We start from the raw sequence: 20,861 nt of genomic DNA on the forward strand, positions 1-20,861 counted from the left end.
TTAATATACCCGTTCCGGTAGGCTCTCTCTCTCTCTCTCTCTCGAGATGGCGCGTTACGCCATCATTATGATATCTCGAGTGCAGCGTGAGAATAAGAGTGGTGATTTTAATTTGCAACGCGTTATACTCGTACCGATATCCATTAACGCCCGTCATCATCGCTCGACTTATATGATAAACCGTATGTCAGCTCTTGTTCTAATCGCCAGTAGAAAAAGGCGACGCGCGAGCAAGACTCGCAAGCTCCGAGTCTTCCTAGAACTGCGGATGATCACGTGTACAACTGGATATTTTCAAGTGCAGAAACACGTCCTTATCGGCACACGTGCGCGAGCTCGAGTAAGCGGCGATATTCGCATTTACTGCGCGAAGGACGACGACAGACGTTATTTTCGAAACGGGAATACAACCAGCTTGCAATTTCAACCGATGAATTCCGAGTATTCATTCCGATAAGCGTCATACCTGTCTAAACTATTTATAGCCGTTAGGTAAACGGACGAAAAGCAAGATCAATTCATTGTATACGGAGCTATACTGTGCAGCGGGGAATAAAAAGTCTCGAAATTGCCGCCTCGTACCGCGCGCGCTAAATTTAAATTCCGCTGGAGCTTCCGGCAGCCCCAGCTCGTCGTCTCGCGCATTATAAACAATCGACTTTTCGCCGGCGGTTCTTTGTTATCGTCTCAAATAGCCCGGAGCCGAGCCGAGCTGCCGCTTTTTAACGACTCGTGCAAAAAGCAAACGCCCAACGGCGGCCGTGAGTTAATGGCAGTGAAAACATTGTCTCTCGTGCGCGCGCCCTATAAATACCGCGCGTCTCAAATTTAGACGCGCCCCTCTCATTTCGAAAAATCACAAAAATTAATGTCTTTACCCTGCATGAGAGTGACTCGTCGAAAATTAATTACCGACTTTCATTACAGGCATTGAATATACCCTCGGCAGTCAATGTGTCGGCTACTATAACAAATAGCAAATCGACCATACGGACAGGCGACATTGCGAAAGCCGCGATTCGCGCACTCCTGCAGGCTATTCGAGACTGGATAGTGTACAGTGGGATAAGAGCGATCGGCTCTATAGCGTGGATCAAAGTGCGCCGAGTTCTCGGATTAGAGGCTGCTGACTGAAGGGGTTACAGAAATAGTCGGCGGGTATTTATACGTGCGTGAGAATTTTCGGAATCCCGAGCTGTGATTGAAATCGGGGAAGAGCTTTGTCGATCCGTTTCTATTATTCGAATGTTTTTTACGCCAATTAACTAATGTTATTACCATTTATATTAACGACATAAAAAATATTGAACAACAGTCATAACAATACTGTCTTGCGAATGCATTCTAGTGTGAAATACTTACGGCGTGACGCAAATGACTTTTCGAAATAGAACGCACCCATTTCTAATCACTTTTATTAATTTTGCTCTAGTATTGTTTCGCAATGCTAAATTAATACGCATTAAATATGTGAAATATTGTACAGGGACATCATAGGAATTAGGGTAAGCGTAAATGACGAGGCAATCAGTTTTCATGATCTTTGATATAAATTTATTGAAATCAATGTTATAACTTGCTCGGAGAGATCCTTTTATGTTCAACAACATATCCTCAAGAAGTCGTAAGTTAATTAAGTGCGAATTAAACTATTTTTCTACTCGAAGACACTTCTCGAACACTTTACCGTATTTCTTTTTTGTTTTCATTGTTTTTTTTTTTTTTTTTGTACATAAAACGGTTACTCGATCGCGAAGCTAAATTTAATATTTACAGTGCGTTTCGAGTTTTGAAAAAGAAAACTATCAACACAAACGCGCCCGATTCGTTCCGGCATCATTTTCTTTGCCATCTTTAAATTCTAAAAAGCTACTACCGTCGCTGTGTCTTCGTTTATGAAAAAAAGACAGCCAAACAAAGCACTCAAATTTTGCCTAGAAATTCGTATACGCAGCTCGCATAATGAACAATACTAGTGTACATGTATGATACGTCACACAACGTAAGATTCTTTCATTGGTCCATGTAAAACATTTTACCAGTTCCCGTAAACTCACTCGGATAAACTTATTCTTACTCCATCACACTTAGCGTAACGCAATGATTATCCCGTTTGAATCGAGTGTATTTACAAAGTTGAAGTCGTGACTGAGCGACACAGCTACTAGGCTGCCTTATCGCACAGCAGTATATGCTGATTTCTGGTAGGAGAAAAAGAATGAACCAAGTATGCACGAAACTTAATAACCCGTACGCTGGTCAATGATAAAAGTGAAACTGTCGTCTGATATCTAAATCTTTTAGTTTTATCGATTAATTACAGTTTAAATCTGTAAAACGTTCACACACTCGTAAAGCATTTATTTCCTAGTAATGCAATCAACAGATTCAATCGTTTTACTGTTTTAATATTCGGGCTCATAACGCAGTGCGAGAGAAAAATTCACCTATTTTTACAAATCAATTTTTCATTTCGACTCCCGACAAAATAAATTTTTATCCGTCAACTCAAGTCCCGAAAAAACAATAAATTAACCGTTAAACCTCGTGACGGCAATCGAAATAAAAAAATATATCTCTAATCAGTTTTTCATGAAAACTTTGGAAATGCATGAAAAAGTCTGCTGATGTGGTTCAGCAGACGATTGAACTTGGTCGCTTTGTAGACACGCGTGACTAACCTCTAGACGTGGCCACGCGTCTCGAGAGCAGTGCGGCTCTCAGTCACTCGTCGTCATCGATGCCATCGGCCCGCTCGGAATCAAGCTGATCTCAGGCAATCTTCATGTAGATCATGCGATCCCTCATCTTCCGGTTCCTCAGTTCGCGGAGCGCTCGCTGCGCCTCGAGCGGCGACGTGAACGCGACTCTGGCGTCTCCGGTGGGCATACCCTTGTCGTTGTACCTCCTGATCACCTGCTCCCGAGATACTTGGAAGTCGCCGAAGAAGTCGATGATCTCGTCGATGTCGGCCTTGAACGGCACGTTTTCCAGAGACAAGACGCAGCCGGGCTTGCCGAAGCCCTCTAGATGCGGTCCGGGCGGTCCCGGCGGTCCCGACATAGCTGCTGCCGGATGACGACCCATCATGTGCCTGGGTGGCATGCCCATCATCGGCGGCCCCCTCATTCCAAAGTTGTTCATTCCAGGAGGGAAGCGCATACTCGGATGGTGCATCGGCGAGAATCTCGGCCTCGGGTCTCCCATGAACAGCTGCTTGGGCTGCGAGTGCCCGTCGATCATCTTGCTGGTGCTGTCGACCATAGCCAAGGTGTCTAGCATCTTGTTCCTGTTGACGAGCTCGATCGAGGGAACGTTCTTGCCGAGCGGCACGCCGTTCTTGGCGGTGGCGCGCACCGCCTCCTCGCAGGAATTAAACTCGCAGAAGCACTCGCCGGCCGGCTTGCCGTTCTGGTTGAGGAGCATGTGAATGCGGTGCGGCACCAGCCCGATGTCCGAGTAGTAGTCGAGGATGTCGCGGTCTATCGTCTGGTAGGGCAGGCCTCGCATGATTATGCAGTCGAAGGAGGCACCGCCGTCGCCGCCGCCGCCGCCGCTCCCTAGGTGTAGCTGCTCGTGCTCGTTCTTGGCCTGCTCGAACTTTTCCTCGCTGATGGACGAGACCATGACGATCTTCGAGCCCATCTTCTGGGGCTTGGATTGCGCCAGCTTGGCGTCGTCCAGCCTCGCGAACTGCACGTAGGCGTAGTACTGCATGCCGCCGTTCTCCTTTTTGCTCGTGATGAACAGGTCGTTGATCTTCCAGTCTTGGAACATCTTGGCTATGTCCATTTCTTTGACGAAGGACGGCAGGTCGGAGACTAGGACGCAGCTCGAGGGTGTCGGGCTGATGTCCATCGCAACGTCCTCGATCTGGTCCCTCGACCTGTCCGAGCTCTTGAAGGAGTCGTTCGTCTTGTCGAATATCGCCTCCTCCAGATGCAGAACCTCGACCTCGGAACCGCGAACGTACTTGGTGCCCTTCAGCGCCTGCTCCTTGCTCTCGAAATTGCCGAATTTGACGTAGGCGATGCCCACGCGGTTGCCGTGCGTGTCGGTGATCAGCTTTATTCCGTCGTTTCTTATGTAGATGCCCTGGAAGGCCTGGCGCACGTCCCCGTAGCTCGCGCTCATCGGCATGTTCCTGATCTCGATGCAGTAGCCATTCTGAGTCTTCTCCTTGGCGAACCGGGAGTTTCTCTCCCTGTTGTCCCTGTCCCGCTCCCTATCTCTGCTGTCCCGGCCGTCCCGGCTGTCCCGGCCGTCCCGGCTGTCTCGGTTGTCCCTGCCGTCCCTGCCGTCCCTGCCGTCCCTGCCGTCCCTGCTGTCCCTGCTGTCTCGGTCCCTGCCGTCCATCCTGGAGCCGCGATCGGGCCCGTTGTCGAAGGGTCTGTGGGCCGACTGGAATGCGTTGGGGTTTCGGCGGCTGTCCAGCTCCTGAACCTTGTTCATGAACGGGTTGTTCGGCGAAGGCTTCATGCCGGGCCTGAAGCCCATGCCGCCGGGATTGCCGTTGCTGGAGTTGAAGTTCGAGTCCTGCGAGAAGGGGCTGCCCCTGGACGGGAATCTGCCGCCGTCCATTCTGTCCATGCGGTCGTTCCAGTGATCGGCCCGGTTGTTCCGGTTGCCCAGGGGGTTCGGGCCGCCACCCAGCGAGCCGGCCATGCCCGAGCCCAGGGGGTTCTGCATCGACAGGCCCAGCGGGGGAACCTGCCCGGAGAGCATGCCCCCCACGCCGTTCATCCCGTTCATCCCGTACTGGGCGCCGGAGAGCATCGAGCCCTGGTTCATGCCGAACGGCCCGGGCCTCTGCTCCCCGTCCTGGGAGGGGATGACGGACGCGGCCACCGCGTTCAGCAGGCTCGGCACCAGCGCGGCTGCCTGCAGCTGGCTCTGAGGCGGCACCTCCCAGACGCCGTTGTCCGGCAGGGCCGGCTTCTTGTTGCCCGGGCCGCCCATGGGCGCGAGCTTGTCCTTGATCGTGAACTGGCCCACGCAGACGACGTCGTTGTTCGAGTCGTCCTCCTGCATGGCGGCGAGGTTGTCCTTCCTGCGCTCGTTGCCGGCCCCGGCGCGCTTGGCGTCGCGGTCGCGGGAGCGCGTGCGGTCTCGCGAGCGGGACCTGTCGCGCCGGCCGCGCCTGCGGTCCCTGCGGTCGCGCTCCCGGTCGCGGGACCTGCTCCGGTCTCTGCGGCCGCCGCCCCGCCTGTCCCTGTCGCCGCGGTCCCGGTCCCGGCGGTCACGGCCGCGCTCGCGGTCTCGGTCGCGCGACCTCGAGCGCTCGCGGGAGCGCGACCGGTCGCCGCGCCGGTCCTTGCGCTCCTTGTCGCTCTCGTGCTCGCGGTCGGAGCGACGGGCCGTGCCCGCGGCCGCGCTGCCGGCGGCCCCGGACTCGCCGGGCCCGGCGGGCTTGCTGATGGTGGGCGGGTTGGGCGCGACCGCCACCGGGGCGGCCGACTGCATGAACGCGTTCTGCATGTTGAGCGTCTGCTGGCGCGCGGTCTCGATGACCTTCTGCATCTCCGTGCGCGAGCTCAGCAGGAGCTTGACCTTCATCTCCTTGATCTTGCCGCCGTCCTGCATCATGGCCTGCCGGGCGTCCTCGTCCGTGCTGAAAGAGTATTTTCGAGGGTCATATTTCAAGGCTTCTGCTCGCATTTCGGAGCTCGGAGAGCACGCTGAGAACGCGACTGCTCGTTCGAAGAAGAGCAGCGAGAGCCGAGCTTGGCTTTCGCCGAATAAAAAAAAAATCATCCAGTCTCTCACCTAAAGGCAATGAAAGCATCGCCCAGTTCGCCGCCGACGATGTGAACGCCGCCCTCGGGTATGCTGAGGCCACGGAAGAACTGGCGGATGTCCAGCGCATTGGCGGACCACGCCAGGTTCTGCAATCTGATTATCACGCTCATTTTGACGACGGCGCGGCCGCGTGACAAATCTGCAAGCCAACAACAAACGGAACTTCGATATTACAATCTGCGATGGTTCTCGTAGACTCCAACTGCAGACCGAGTGAGTGAATTTCCTTGCCAAAGGTTCGGGGATTTTTGGTTTTCGAACTTTTTCACGCTGATGGCTTGACATTTTGAGAATGTCGTTAAACAAACGGTTCAGTTCAGTCGTCAAAAAGACAGTTACATACAGCTATGTGATTTAGAAGAAAAAGTAATGAAGCGATTATTGCGTTATAGAATTAGTTAGATAGGACATTAAAATCTTTTTCAGCAATAAATGAAAATAGCACCGAGTAGAGCGAGGTCGAGGTACTCCAATACGGTTGTGTGATGCTCGGCCTTGACATTGGAAGCGTGCCACAAGCGGTGCATACAAATTCGCGCGCATGCGTAGGAGTACTTTGACTGCTTTTTCCAACAGTCACCTATACAGTCTGCATATTGTACGGTGCAAAAGTAGATTAACGATTGAATTTGAAAATAAGGAATAATAATTCATTTGCACGGCGAATATCAATAAAAGAGAGCCGCTTTGACTGTCCAAAGCATCAAAGTAACCACTGTTGAAGCCACTCTCCCCCAACGAGTATGCGCGACTCGCGCTGGCAGGTAAACAACGCCCACCAGAAGACGAGAGATCTGGTTTTCGCCGAGAGCTAGCCCCCGGCGTTTCGCCGTGTAAGTATATATACTGCACGCCGGGCGTTAAAAAATCGACGGCGTTAACGCTCACGCGCGCACGTCAAGCGATGCTTTCCTTTTTATTTCTCTTTGGCCGAAAGCGTTGCTCTCGTTTGGACGCGCGGAAATTCGCAGAGCCGCTGAGAGAGGCATTTTGGCTCAGCGATTATTCATGAGTTATTGAACTGTGGGCGCTGATGATAAGGTTTGCGGATTTTTAAAAATATTTTATGAATGATTTAAAACGTTATTTAGCCGTTTACCTGAGAAGATATTTAATTTTAAAATTTAAATCAAATACTCATCGCGTCGGATTATTCCCGAATAATTTATTCGACTGATTTTTGTTTCGTTAATGAGTGTTTTAGTAAACGGTAGCCTAGTCATGAAAAAATTTTTATCTAAAATCATCAACTTATCGATCCATCGAGCGATAAAATCTTACTCAAGTGACGCAACGACTCTGCATAACCGATACAATCAACTAATTTATACAATGTACATGTTAAACAAAGAAATTAGATAGCGCTCAAGATTAGATCTTTATGAACCATCCGAAGTACAGACGTTTTAGGAATAGTTTTTGCTGCATGACGTTATCTCAGCACGATTCAACACATTAAGCAAAAATTGTTGCGTAAACGACATGGAATCTGGAGTTTTTAAAATAAGCTTAATGAAAATTAAAAAACTTTTTATCTTGCTCATAGGCTTGCGCTAGAAAGTGAAGAGCCTGATCAGAGTAAAAAAAAAGTAACAGAACGCAAATAAAGAGGAAAACTAAAATTCCCGATACTTTCACTTTCACATTCTGCCAACAGTCAAGGCCAGGGCAGCAATGCATATCAGTAGCGTGGCAGTTATCAATCACCCCTGGAGTCATAGCCTCAGCTCCGCACACTGACATGTCTTCGGAGAAAATTCAAATGGCATCTCTCGATTGGATCACCGCATGTGGGAACCTATATACACATATCGTTTCACGCCCACGATTGCGCGTATAACACTATATGTATATGCGAGAGCTAAAGAAAGCACGTGTTGCGGCGAATGTTTAGACTGCGACGCCTACGTGATGAGACGCTCATGGCAAAAAGCGCCTCTTTCGTCTCTTTATGAGCATACGTTACGCGCGTATATGCGGATTAATTGGAAAACTGCTGACCGACGAATGACGAAACGTTGTCTTTCTGTCTTGAGCATCTAACTTCTGTAGAAAGTTGAAAATTACGTTTATTTTCTTTTTATGCAATGTATGGATGCTGTAACTTAAAATTAGCGCTATGCGAGGAAGCGGGTACTACGTTGGGCCGCGATTGCGCAATTCATCATATTCAAGGATCAGGTAATCAACGGGGATTTGTTGTAAGTTTTTTAAAAACATATGCGTATAGCAGAAACATAAGTACTCAAATGTCATTATAATTCTGCTTGCATGAAAGATCAACAACTTGCATTCTCATTATCTTATCCTATAATATGACGGCAAAGGGGAAAAGAATTAAGAATCTTTTTTCAGCGATACAATTTTGCTGGATAAACAATCGTAAATTGTTTAGCCAAATAAAAAATTATTCGAGTGTTCAAAGATGACGATTGTAGAACGGAAAAGAAGTTGAGCATAAATGATAATTACACAGGTGAGCAGGTATTCCAAATATATTTAGGTATTTGTTGGCGCGTGTGGGATCTAATTAATTATTATAAAATTATGAAATGATTCTGTAGTGCATATACGCGATTGTAAACAGCGACCGCTGCTTTCACAGTAAGACTTTACGCGTTTCTTTCGTAAAAAATGAGGTTAGGTTCTACTTGCATAACCATACAAAACATTAGATTTTTACACTAACTGTTGATTATTGAAACAAAATTATATTTTACACCAGTTGTACATCGCAGCTACGAGTCCAAAATGCTTGACGCATCAATGACACTGTGTATTATTGATTTGTGTCCAACTGTATGTTCAATATTCAAAAACATTTGCAGACCTGGCCAATTTTTAAGATACCCATAAAGGTGTCTATTTACTGCGAAAAAGTCGTGTGTAATGTATGCTGTATGAAACATTAATTGTAACAGATAATTGAGCATAGTAAAATTTAACGATTTTTGAAAACATAGCAATTTCTAAAAATTTAAATATCCTATTTTGTAATTTTATTTCTATTTTTTCGCATTCAAAATTTGCATTTTGCCTATCAGAATGGAACCAATATAAGTTGCACCCTATAAAAGTGCAAATATTTTTGTACCATTGTAGAATAAAGCATAATTTATTGAAGATGAATTTTAAATGCGTATTAATTAAAGTATCTCGAAAAATTAATCGAGCCCACCCCAAAACATTTAAAGTATTTGGAATAATTAAGCGGAATTTTCGCGACAGCTGAACACCACCAACCACAACTAAGACATCGAAAACTACGCACAAAGTATGAAATAAGATCGTCAGAGAAATCTTGAATTATCGGGGACCTGCTGCACGCTGATGAACAGATTTTTCATTCTGTCTCACGGCTCGATCGATGGACTTGTAGCTATTATGGTGCTGCAAAAAGATGAGAATACTCGACTTTTTCGGCGATCGCTTATATATTTGTAGACTTTACACTACACGAAACTGCAGAAAACTAAGACATGGATGACATCGTGAACATCTACGAGGAGAATTTTACTTTTTTTTAGATTTTTTAGTAATTTAAAGAAACGAGCATACCTACAAACGTACTAACATATTAAAATTCAATCTTTTTTATATTTTCAATTAATAATATTGCTATATCATATTATTATTTATAGGTGATCAATTGAGGACTTTTTTCCATTGGTTCTTAATTCCGATCTATACTGTTTTAAAATCTATGTTTATAGAAGATTTTTACCAGCTAGTTGTTTGATGGATAAAGAAAATGCTTTTTTTCGCAGCATTGCACCATCGACTTGCTTTCGCTGTAAAATCATGTAGTTTAAAGATTTACTGGATAAAAAAATAAGTTTTGAGGAATATCAACCTACAACACTTCAAATTGTAATATTTTTGACAAAGCTCGAGTTTTTTTCAATTATTAATATTATATCAATTGCAAAACTTTGAAAGCCTGGAACAAATAGCAACACCTTCCGAATTACTAGAATATCAAAAATAAATCCCTGATGTTAAAAAAAGTAATTTTTAAAACGTAAAAGATTACATTCAAGGGTAATACATCAAGACGTAAAAAAAAGAAAAAAATTAATTGGAGTACAAGACGAGCAGTGTGCGTGGTTGGTGGTTGTAGTATCGTCAGATCCAAAACAAAAAAAAATCCAAGCGAACGTGCAAACGCGTAGGACGTCGAAGCTGCGCCACAAGAAGTTTTTTCTCGCTGCAGCGTCCTGATTTATGTGAATACGCGATGAAACGGCAGTCAAAGAAAAAAATAAGAGACGAGGAAGAAGATACCAGGTGAGCAGTTTTCCTCTTTCATTCCCTTTCCCAGCGCAAAGGAAAGAATGCGTTGACGAATTGCTTTTTTCGCTGCAATGTTTGCAGTTGTGTCAGCAAATCGACACAATTTGACGTCCGAGTGTGACTTTTTTTATGAATTTTATGATTGATTTACTATTTATAGTGATTCGACGACGAGTTACTTTGATATTCAAGATTGTTAATCATAAAATGGTCTAAATATTGCTAGTTATGCATAATTTTTTAAGTCTATTGTTAACACGTTAAGATCATAAAGTCTTCAGACTTATTTAAAAGAAAGTAATATTTTTAATTTTTCGCTAAAAATCTTTGTCATTGACATTGCCGAGCAAGAAAAGTTGAAACAAATATTTCCATGAATAAATTTTAAGTTTGAAACAGGATAGAGAAGATAAGAGAACACTGCGATGGGATATAGCATTGCAGCACGGCGATTTCTTAACAATATAGACTGTTAATTTTTAAGAAAACAAGCTTTCTATCAATTTGGCAATACTTGTTTTACGTCTAAAAATCATATACCTCAAAATACAGTCAGCCTATTTTCGGAAGTCTCAAAAAACTTCATCTCCCGTTGATAAACTCAGTGCGCATATAAAACTGAGATCCACATTAATGGACCATTGCAGTAACGCTTGTACGAAGATAAAAGTGTTATTGTTTATAGATTTGTACTAACTGAATTTAGCGTAAGCTCGAAGAGCCTTTGTTTTCGTTCTCCGCACGACAGATTTTTCTCCATCCTCCTGCTCGTTCGTCGCGATCGGGAGTCCGGCCGGCGGTGGTGCGTCGCAGCGCAGTGACTTGACATCGAAAACCGTGAGAGAGCAAGAGGCAGAACAGCTGAATGCGGCATCCAACTGGATTTTACACTACTGCTGCTTCTGGCGAATCATTGCAGCTCCGCGATGACTCCTTGCGATATATCTCGTGGTTAGGGCTTTTCGCTTTATCCTCTTTTTACTCAGTAAAATGGATAATGAAATTCGGCGATTCAGGATAGAGACAGTTAAGGCTTATCTACCTGGTGGAATTCTCTGGTTATTAATTCATGTAGCGGTTTAGGTATGACCCCTCTTAGACTTACCTTTTAAATAAAAGTAAATTTAAGGGACTACTACTAAGTTCTAAGTGGATTTTAATCAAGGAGCATTGAATCTAACTCACTGATAGACACTTGCGAATGTCTGGAATACCTAATGACTATTGGTAAATTTAGGAAGATTATCTTTAGTACTTAGCATAAAAATGTTCCTTCATGTTGAATTAAACATTGAAAGGAGTTTTTATTCATGTATGCAGGGATTATCGATCATGTGAACAGATTTTTATTATATTATCTGACCTTTTGACAATTACTTACCACTCACTCGGTAACTTTGAAAAGTCTATATTAAAATGTAAGATTACTATAAAGTACTGTGTAAAGATAACTTTGAATACTTTTTATAATGATAAATTCACAAAAACAAATAAGCGATGAGAGTAAAGAAGTCAGTGACTACACATGAAATCACAACACTTCCCTCCCAAATTAAGAGCTAATTTTATTACGTTACTAGTAGGAGAATTTTACCTTTGTTTTCTAGAACCTCGACAACCTTCTTTCTTCGTTAATGCTTCACTTGGCTAAAAGGTATGTTGCGAGTTAAGAAGACGACGCGAATTTAGAAGACCAAGCAGCAAATTGGTAAGTGACAATGAAATTCAGCAAAGACGAGGAAAACAAAAGTTCAACCGCAGCACTTTTTCATTTTATTTTATTTTTCCTAAAATATCCAGCGCTGAAACTCCAGTACCTTATTTCCCACTCTCTTTTTGGTCACCTAACTCACGCGAGTTGCCTAAGATTCCTGCAACACACATCAGTATTTCCACCCTGTACCTCAAACACATCATTTGTATACATGAAAAAAATTATATTTCACACAAGATGTACGTTAAAATACAGTCAAATTATGCGTTTTTCAAGTTGTAACGTACATCTGGTGTAAAGTCAAAATTTAGAAGATAACAAATATCTAGCACATTTGCATCGACAAACTAAACATTGGCAATGAAGAACTAATAATGTAAATATTCTTGTGTTTTATTGTTCCTTATTCATTTAACCTCAAAAATTTTACCTTTTTTTTATCGATTAAGTTCAATCTGTCTACGTATGTATGTACGTACGTATGTATGTATATAAGTATACGTATGCAGAAGATCGTTCAGAAAACCGTCGTGTTACGATACTCAACCGTCCTTAGTGCACGTAAAATTAATCACACAACCGCACACAACGCGTTCCGTCCAATATTCTCTAACTGAAATGCATAGCGTTTTCGAGTCCTCGAGGTCACAACGCGATAAGTATACGTAATCTCTCCCCCACGACATACGCTCGGTTTACACACAACTCTGTATCAGACGACAACGCGTCCGCAAGAATGAAAAGTTTTAGCTTTGAACAGCTCGCCGAGAGCATTGGCTCGAAAGAAACTCGACAATTTTTCACAATCTAAGTATCACGAGTGAACATAACGCGCGCCATTGTGGCGTCCCGCGGAATAATCCAGAATTCTGCGTGCGTCTCGTTGTTGTATCAAAAAACCTTAGACTCACCGATATCGGACTTACAATATTAAGAATGGACTCGGCGACTCTCGGAGAAGGGAATTTCCGTCCGAGTGTTGAAGGTGTTGGGGTATCCTTATATTGCGCAGCGACGGCCGACGACGAAGACGACCTGCTGCCGACGTCGCGCCCGTTGCCAGTGTGCAAAATGGCGGAACTTGCCAGCCTCGCGAGTCGCGAGCCGCACCGAGCCAAGCAGAGATGATGCGCTTCCTCGACACGATCGGAGCGACCTCTATTGTCGCCTACAAATCCTGTTTTTTCGCAGCTTTCGGACTTTTGGAAATTGGAATAGATCTTTCAATTTTGGAAAAGGTTCGTGCGTGGTTAGTATATGTAGTTGTAGCAGATAAAAGACACTTTGGTCTGATAAAAGAGAATAGTGGATTTGCGAGGGAAGTGGAAGATCGAATTAAGTATATAATATAGAGGGCAGCAGCGTACATACAGCCCGCGTGAGCCCGGTGTATTATTAGGTATGTGATCGATTTCGTACGTTTATATGTGTATGTATGTTATACAATGTGCGTTTTATTCGATTATTTAAATGAAAAGTAAAACATATTCTTTACTTGTGTGCGTACTTCATTAAAATAAGAATTAAATAGTTATATGATGTTATATGAGTAACGCTGCAACAAAAAGTGCTGATGCAGTACTTGGCTGCAGGATGATGTGCCATTTCCATTCCAATAAGAGATATAATTTCTTACTCCTCTGATAGACAACATTTTTGCAGCATTCTAAATTTTCGTCTGTACATTCAGCGGATATAGCCATAAAATCGTCGTGCGACACAAAACTGTGCGTTACTAATATGGGTCTTACAAACAACTTTATTGATTAACAAAAAAACGCACGAGAAAGTATTGTTTGGCATACTCGCATGAAAAATATTATTTAATGAAATAGGGAATTTTCAAAAAATAAATCGAAGTATATTGAAGTAAACGTAAATAATTTATTTTTCAATTACAATCAATGCCCGCAACTTTAAATTGCCCTCGCGTTGAGCGCCATATCAAAAATTCCACCCGGACAAGCCGTCAGCCAATCAGTTGCGCGCATCCCTCTCTCGAGAAAATCGAAGCAAACATTCTAGGTTAGGTTTCATCCGAAACAAGCCGCTACCAAAGTTTGACGCGCGCGTGCGACGCCTTGTTTGCAAAAAAAATTATCAACGCCTCGAGGAAGAACATAGGTAATAAGTATAGAGAGCAGCGAAGAAGCCGAAGGACGAGAGGAAGATGACGAACCAGGTAAAGGGCAGCGGCTGGCCGAGACGCTCGAGCAGCAGCTCCTTCGACGGCAAGCTCCCGCCCAACCCCTCGATAGCTGGCAACCGGACGATAAATCTGTAAGTGTTTTAGTCAGTTGCGAGTCGGCTGCGTTGCCGTATTATGAGAGAACGAGCGTCGCCCCAGGATATGGCCTCCTCGAGCGGTAGCACCGTGACCGGCGGAAAAACCATTACGATGTAAATAATTACAGCTGCAATAATCATTACTCGTTTGTATACTTTTCAAGTTTTTTTTTTCACGACTATAGGAATGGGACGTGTATTGTTGTTGTAGACACCTAGTTTGCGCCATAATACAACTCCAGCGTCTGTGGTGTTATATATTCTTAGCGATTCGAGGTTTTCTCGTAAGGGAAGTTTTCGAGGCATTTTGAGGTTATTTCGTAGCTTTTGGCGTCGGTTTCAAGATTTTCGTGTTATTGATTTTTCAAAAAGCTTGACTTAACCTCAAAGTCCGAGGAGAGTTCCTCTGTATAATTGTAAGCTTTGTTGCTCTGTTCGTTTTACATCACTTAAAACAGCATAGGATAACTATGATTTTTATTTCAATGTTTATCATGACTCTTTTTGTAATTTAACTGTACTCAATGTTACTGTTTTGACACATCTTTCTTACTATCAATGACAAAGTATATACAAATGCATGCTTCAAAAATTTCTTGTACCTCTTATAAGCTGTTAAATCAACTATTCAGTCTTCATATAAACAACGATTGTATTACACGACCACGTTACTTAAAGACAAGACTATTCAACAAAATTTTCTAAATTATTCACATCAAGATTGTTTACTTATACTGTTGTATCGTTGTAATAAACTGAGGAGTATGTTATATATTTATGTAAAAAATTGTATTACTTAAAAACTGTATTAATTGAAGATATGATATTGGCTAATTCACTGGCTCTTCTTGAGCGGTTCAATGGGGATTTAGTTTTGTAATGCCAAGCACATTTGGTCTGAAAAATGTGAATTAACTTTGTATTTTTTTGGCAAACTGCAATTTGTACATAATTTTGTTAGTGCTTGGTACGCGACTATTAGGAAATCCATTTCACTGTTGATAGATATTTTACAAGTAACTAAACAAAACCAAAAACTGATTTAATATAGATACCCCTTGACAAACTATAAATTTGGAACAAAAGAGCCACTGTTTGAGAAAGATCCATCTGTACCAGCACGATTCCAACGCATGAGAGATGAATTTGACAAAATTGGAATGCGCCGCAGTGTGGAAGGTGTTCTTCTTGTGCATGAACATGGACTACCTCACGTACTCATGCTTCAACTTGGAACAACCTTTTTCAAATTGTAAGTTCTCATCGTACTGTATCAATTGAAATATTGTGTATGGAATTTCATATTGAAAATAATTCTTTTCCAGGCCTGGTGGAGAGCTAAACGCAGGAGAAGATGAGGTAGAGGGCCTTAAACGGCTCTTGACAGAGGTAAAAGCTCGAGTGATATCTTGTGCCATCTTTCAATGGCCATGAATTATTTAATTTGTAATAGTAAATGTAGCTTTGAATTCAATTCAATGTTGACCAAGTTAATGTTGTATTTTTGAACATAAGAATAATGTATTTCACAATAATTATGTTATATTAACTTGATTTTTTAAATTGGAATTGAAATTTGAACTTGAAATTTTGTAATGTGTGACAATTGTAAAATTATTCTTGATGCTAAATGACCAATCATTGGTTTCCATTGTAATAATTATATGTGCACTTAATAATTTTTGATCAAGTGCTTACACCACACAGCTGTGTTAACAATTATGCATAATGTATAAAAAATGTAAACATAATTGTATTCATGGTACCAATGTATCTATCTGAAATATTTGTAGAATCATTGTAACCAGACCTGTGGTTCAACTGTACATATAAATATTATGTTTGCATAATTTGACTGCAGGTTTGGACACTTCAATGTTTCTAGCTTTTGTGTAAAACTAGGTAAACATATAAGGAAAATGTTCGAGATTACTCAAATGGCTTTTAAATCTCGTATTAAAATTATAGCACTGATGTATTCTGATGAATGTGCGCTTAGAAATAATGTCATTATATTAATGTATAAACCTTGACATCAAAATCTTTTTAAGAATTGCAGGATTTACTTTCTATTTTCTATTACAGTACAAAATTTGTAACAAAACTTTCCAAAAGTACGGCTTTTAAAAATAAGCTAACATCATTTTTTCAAATTGTAGATTCTTGGACGTCAGGATGGAGTAAAACAGGAATGGCTGATTGAAGATACAATTGGAAATTGGTGGCGACCAAATTTCGAACCACCACAGTACCCTTATATTCCACCACACATAACAAAACCAAAAGAGCACAAACGTCTGTTCTTAGTTCAATTGCAAGAGAAAGGTGCGTACGGACAATGTAAGAAATTTGCTTTTAAATAGATTTCATGCAAAAGAACTGGGCCAACGACAAAACTAACTATAATTCTTGGTATTTCAATTCTACAAAATTATCATTCAATAATTTTATATTTTAACATTAAATTATAAGCTGTATTAGCTAATTTTCATGAATAATATTGTCAAAACATCTTAGTAATTTTATTTTCGTTCATCTTTTACAGCTGTTGTTGCAGTACCGAAAAATTACAAATTAGTAGCAGCTCCACTTTTTGAACTGTATGACAACTCTCAAGGATATGGACCAATAATTTCGTCGCTGCCACAAGCATTGTGCAGATTTAACTTTATATACATGTGAAGAGAGAATGTGAACAATCCTTAATTATAGAACTAGAAATAATACAAATATCGTTTTAAGGCGAATACTTTGATGACGAATAAATACCCATAGCTATTTGTTCTTTGTAAAATATGACGCAATATAAATTAAACATTTTTGTAATTATATAATTGTTTTCTCTGATAAAATACAGAAACCTTTTCTGATAGAATACAATAAAAAAACAGCATTAATTTTATCATTTCAGAATTTAAATTATTAGCGATGTCAAAATCTTATGTGTTCTAAAAACCACTGAACCAGAATTCTCACGTGGCGTGTCCGGTATTCTGACATTCAAAATGGCGCCCCGGTGATACCTGTTAATAAGAGTTTACAGTGCAATTTATTTACTTTTGCGTGGAGTATTTCGAATTTCTAAATAAAATGTCTTCGAAAAAAAAATCAGTTATGACTGAGGTAGTAATTGATTTAATTAACTTTTTTGAATAACGTCATTCTATGATTTTATACATCTAAGGTATCTTATAGTTGCAGAAAATCCAAGATGCAATGCAACATACTTACCATCGTATAAGTGTTATAGAAAAGAAACTTGCACAACAGATTACTCTTGATAATAGAGAATCATTAGAGTCAGAACTATCAAATGCAAAAGATTTGCTCAAAAAGAATGAAGACAAACTCGCGAAATTGCAAAAAGACAATACGAAAACTTTCATGATTGCTGCTTGTGTTATATTTGTTATATACCTACTTTATGGATTATACTCAATGTTTTATGTCAATTAAACTGGATACACGTAATTATAAGAAATTATTGTTAGTACATTTTTTTTAAATAGAATTATAAACTTTGGAACATTTATTTGTGAACATAGAACATAAAATTTACGATATTGTTAAACAATATCTGACAGTTGTGTGGCAACAGTTCTTACTTACATATATATGTTATAAAAATGTTTGTGCAACAGTGGTGTGCTTGAGTAGACTTGAGTTAAATGCTCTGGTATAATTATTACAACCAATGCTTCGATTATTATACTAGTAGATCATATTGTGGAGCACCAGCTTGACGACTCTTCATGTATTTCGCATGTGTCTCAGCATCCAAAAAACTGCCCTTCACAGCTGGGTCTTCTTTCATGGCTAGCTTCCACTCCAGCTGGAACACAAATATTTGTGAAACTAGAAACTTATGAAATAAGTTTTCGATTATAGTTTGGTGTATTAAGATTACTAACCAATCTAAGGAATCTCTCACGTGGAATGACAAACTGTTCCCCTCTGAGGATTCTTATAATATCTGCCCTCTCGCACCATGGCCAGATCATTAAATCTAGCATGCCAGGTTGATTACCTCCAAAGAAGGGTGTTGCTCTCTTAGCTAATTCTCTATCAAAGATCTCTAATCCTAGGAGTGCTTCGTTAAATAAGTCTTTGTCAACAGTTTTTCCTGAATATAGCTGCAAAATAAAAAAGATACAGTAACTTTTGCCCTGTATGTTTTTTCAATGCGAATTGTGATTCTAGTGCAAAGTACTAACTTTGTACATAGAGGTAATGACATCATTGAATCTTTCAATAAGCAACTTGTCTTTTGCTTTTGCTAATGGATCCGTGGGAAACAAGTGATGCTCAGGATACGCTTCATCCAAGTACTCGGCTATGACTAGGCTCTCGTAAAGCGTGTCTCCATTTTCCAGTTCCAGACATGGTACCTTGCCCAGTGGGCTCTTCTCCACCAGCCACTCTGGCTTCTGACTTAGATTAACATAGACTACGTCGTAACTGAAACAAAAAGCATAAACTATATTTTTCTTTCATAGGTTTTAGTAGAGAGCACAGATAAGTATTTTAGCAAGAAAAAGGGAGCCGCTTCAAGATCCAGTTGCCACGTACGAAAATAGCCGTGACTCACGTCTTAACCGAGCGATTTTTACCGATGACTTCACGTTATAAACGCTGTTTCTTGGAAAAAATACTTGGTGCACTTACGGTATTTTCTTGGCGTCGAGGACGAGGTGGATGCGCTGCGCGTAAGGGCAGAACCTCATGCTGTAGAGCCGGAGTTTTCCGTTCTCTACGGGCGGAGCCTTCGAGCCTGGTGTTATAGTCATCATCGTCGGGAAGAGAATGAGTGGAGAGAGAGAGAGAGAGAGAGCGAAAAAACGAGAAGAGAGATATGTTAGTGCAGATCTCACGTTTGTAAACAAACTTTCTGTATATATACATGCAACCGGCATTTTTCGATCGCTGCAGTGGATGACTTACCGACCGTCAGATGTTTCGCACTGCTCATTTTCGTAGATTTTTTCAATACTTTTGATAAGTCAATCTATCTACTTATGTCCTTTGGGAAATGTCGGCTGTATACTAAATTAATTATATAGGTACATATATGTCGGAGGTCAGAGTCGTCAGAGAAAGATACACACCGCGACGTTGTGTAGGCTCTTTGCGACGAAAGTCTGGAATGCGCGATCAGTGGTCACGTAAGACGTAAGTATAGAGCCGCGAAGGACGACGAGTTGAATCGAAGCTTGAGATGATGAGAATCTTGATTTTTCCGAAGTATACGTCTCTCATATATCTCGTGGCGTCGCGGCGGCGACTGTGTTCAGTGTTGTGATGTGTACCTATATATAATGTATGTATAGATATATATACACATATGTTCGCGAACTCATCAAGTTTTGCTCGCGCATATATGTATAGACAGTTGAAAGCTAGGTTTGTATACATATGTGATATGAACGAGGTGAAGTTGGGTCGGCAGTTTTGCGAGTTTCTGCGACGGCGCGACGTTTTCGCGCGGATTATTTCAGTTAATTCGACGATGAATAAGCTGCGTACGATTGCAGGGGAAACGCAGAATCGTTATACACATAGTGATTTCTCGAATAGTCGTTAGCAAGAAAGTTTAGCTACATCATATACAACAGGAGTTGCATCAACAACATTGGGAGAAAGTGGTGCAATACGACGTGAAGAGGTTAGAATGTACGAGGATGCTTACTATAGTTTCGGTTGGAGGGAATCTGTTCGATTTGACACAGCTCTTACATGCTCCTGAGAGGTAAGTTATCAATATGTATGCGTCCTATATTATAATACACCTGACTTGTTCTACTGGAATCCAACCGGCATTGATTATCGGAAATCTTATACCGATTTAGGCTTAACAATGATGGCAGAACGTTAACCGGATAGTAACATGCGTCCATGCATAGAAATTGATGAATACTTGTTCAGTTTTAAATCGCCCGAATAACCCCCGCCTTTTACAGCATTAACTGCAAATGCAGCCCGTCTCGATGGGTCTCGAAAGAGCAAATAGGTATTCCAATCTTTCTGCGAGCTAAAAAAGCGCAGGTAAGCGGGCAATATGGCGCTCGCTCGCTCGGCAGGTGAGGAGGCAAAGAAGCAAAACACAGTAGGAAGGAAGGAAGGAAGGAAGGACGGAAGGAAGGAAGGAAGGAAGGAAGGATAAGATAGACAGGCGGCGGTGGCCGCGCGAGGGTGGGACAGCCAGAAAGAGCGAGTAGACCGATGGCCGTGCTGGGGTTGCTGCAATGCCAATGAGGCCGAGCGAGTCGAGAGGGAGGAAGAGGGACAGCTACTGATGGCCACCGCGGATTGGTGGCGCGTCATCGATTAGCTCGCGCGTCGGCTGGGGCTGCGGGCTCTCGTTATTTTCGAGCGCCAAGTACTCTGCGCGCGCGATTTTTCGAGTTGGACTTTCGCTCTAACAAGCACAATGCCTTCCTCCTCTCCTCGAGTGTTGTCTCTTCCGGATTCGGCCTCGAGAGCGTCTAGCTGTGCAAGCTCAATTTCTCCCTCTCGCGAAATATCGGCAAACTCCTGCGAGAGAGCCCCTCCGCAAGCTCACCCCCACCGAAATTTCCCGGCGCCGGGCAAGGCTTTCCCGCAAGCTCCGCCTCCGATCGGCGCGCCTCCATGGCAACCCGCGCGCCTACCTCCAGCCAACCCCGGCCGCGCACACATGCTCAGCTGTAGCCGCGCGTCCTTGTTTTTTGCGCCTGCAGGCGCTTTTCCGCGTTACGTATAGCGAGCATCAGGCCGGGCTATTTGTCTGCCG

General features: G+C 42.4%; 3 protein-coding genes across 15 annotated transcripts; 1 reads left to right on the top strand and 2 right to left on the bottom strand.

Annotated features, from left to right (window-relative positions):
• Positions 1-1,531: 1,531 nt before the first annotated feature.
• Positions 1,532-13,681, bottom strand: LOC100116295. Of its 5 annotated transcripts, none has more exons than XM_016989452.3 (5): positions 12,733-13,681; positions 11,687-11,963; positions 10,790-11,498; positions 5,767-5,938; positions 1,532-5,611 (listed from the first exon to the last, which is right to left on the bottom strand). In XM_016989452.3, the coding sequence occupies exons 4-5, from the start codon at positions 5,907-5,909 to the stop codon at positions 2,773-2,775; spliced, it is 2,982 nt and encodes a 993-aa protein (XP_016844941.2). In that variant the 5' UTR covers positions 5,910-5,938; positions 10,790-11,498; positions 11,687-11,963; positions 12,733-13,681; the 3' UTR covers positions 1,532-2,772. The 5 variants fall into 5 exon arrangements, with proteins under 5 accessions (XP_016844941.2, XP_032456336.1, XP_031776657.1 ...); XM_032600445.1 differs by having other exon boundaries at positions 12,718-13,681; XM_031920797.2 differs by lacking the exon at positions 10,790-11,498.
• Positions 10,887-18,250, top strand: LOC100116257 (cleavage and polyadenylation specificity factor subunit 5). 8 transcript variants are annotated; one of them, XR_004226324.1, is made up of 9 exons: positions 10,887-10,894; positions 13,971-13,974; positions 14,126-14,206; positions 15,144-15,344; positions 15,418-15,481; positions 16,252-16,432; positions 16,638-16,914; positions 17,004-17,215; positions 17,288-18,250. XR_004226324.1 is itself a non-coding variant. In XM_032600584.1 (7 exons), the coding sequence occupies exons 3-7, from the start codon at positions 14,130-14,132 to the stop codon at positions 16,772-16,774; spliced, it is 660 nt and encodes a 219-aa protein (XP_032456475.1). In that variant the 5' UTR covers positions 10,887-10,894; positions 13,971-13,974; positions 14,126-14,129; the 3' UTR covers positions 16,775-16,921. The 8 variants fall into 8 exon arrangements, 4 of the variants coding, with proteins under 4 accessions (XP_032456475.1, XP_031776691.1, XP_031776692.1 ...); XM_032600584.1 differs by lacking the exons at positions 17,004-17,215; positions 17,288-18,250 and having other exon boundaries at positions 16,638-16,921; XR_004226322.2 differs by lacking the exons at positions 10,887-10,894; positions 14,126-14,206 and having other exon boundaries at positions 13,819-14,086.
• Positions 16,698-19,402, bottom strand: GstO1 (glutathione S-transferase O1). 2 transcript variants are annotated; one of them, XM_008218503.4, is made up of 6 exons: positions 19,198-19,401; positions 19,034-19,128; positions 18,758-18,863; positions 18,307-18,550; positions 18,004-18,225; positions 16,698-17,924 (listed from the first exon to the last, which is right to left on the bottom strand). In XM_008218503.4, the coding sequence occupies exons 2-6, from the start codon at positions 19,059-19,061 to the stop codon at positions 17,799-17,801; spliced, it is 726 nt and encodes a 241-aa protein (XP_008216725.1). In that variant the 5' UTR covers positions 19,062-19,128; positions 19,198-19,401; the 3' UTR covers positions 16,698-17,798. The 2 variants fall into 2 exon arrangements, with proteins under 2 accessions (XP_008216725.1, NP_001165912.1); NM_001172441.1 differs by having other exon boundaries at positions 17,478-17,924; positions 19,034-19,402.
• Between the last annotated feature and the right edge of the window lie 1,459 nt (positions 19,403-20,861).

Source organism: Nasonia vitripennis, chromosome 1, assembly GCF_009193385.2.
Source record: "Nasonia vitripennis strain AsymCx chromosome 1, Nvit_psr_1.1, whole genome shotgun sequence".
NCBI classification, from domain to species: domain Eukaryota; kingdom Metazoa; phylum Arthropoda; class Insecta; order Hymenoptera; family Pteromalidae; genus Nasonia; species Nasonia vitripennis.

Bases quoted from the DNA above. Each gene is read 5' to 3' on its own strand.
- LOC100116295 (XM_031920797.2), bottom strand. From the start codon at position 5,909: ATGAGCGTGATAATCAGATTGCAGAACCTGGCGTGGTCCGCCAATGCG. The intron at 5,612-5,766 runs GTGAGAGACTGG...ATACTCTTTCAG, and splicing joins GATGCTTTCATTGCCTTTAG to CACGGACGAGGACGCCCGGC.
- LOC100116257 (XM_031920831.2), top strand. From the start codon at position 13,977: ATGACGAACCAGGTAAAGGGCAGCGGCTGGCCGAGACGCTCGAGCAGC. The intron at 15,482-16,251 runs GTAAAAGCTCGA...TTCAAATTGTAG, and splicing joins TTAAACGGCTCTTGACAGAG to ATTCTTGGACGTCAGGATGG. The intron at 16,433-16,637 runs GTAAGAAATTTG...CATCTTTTACAG, and splicing joins GAAAGGTGCGTACGGACAAT to CTGTTGTTGCAGTACCGAAA.
- GstO1 (XM_008218503.4), bottom strand. From the start codon at position 19,061: ATGAGCAGTGCGAAACATCTGACGGTCG. The intron at 18,551-18,757 runs GTAAGTGCACCA...TTTTTGTTTCAG, and splicing joins CTCGACGCCAAGAAAATACC to TTACGACGTAGTCTATGTTA. The intron at 18,226-18,306 runs GTTAGTACTTTG...TTTATTTTGCAG, and splicing joins TCATTACCTCTATGTACAAA to CTATATTCAGGAAAAACTGT.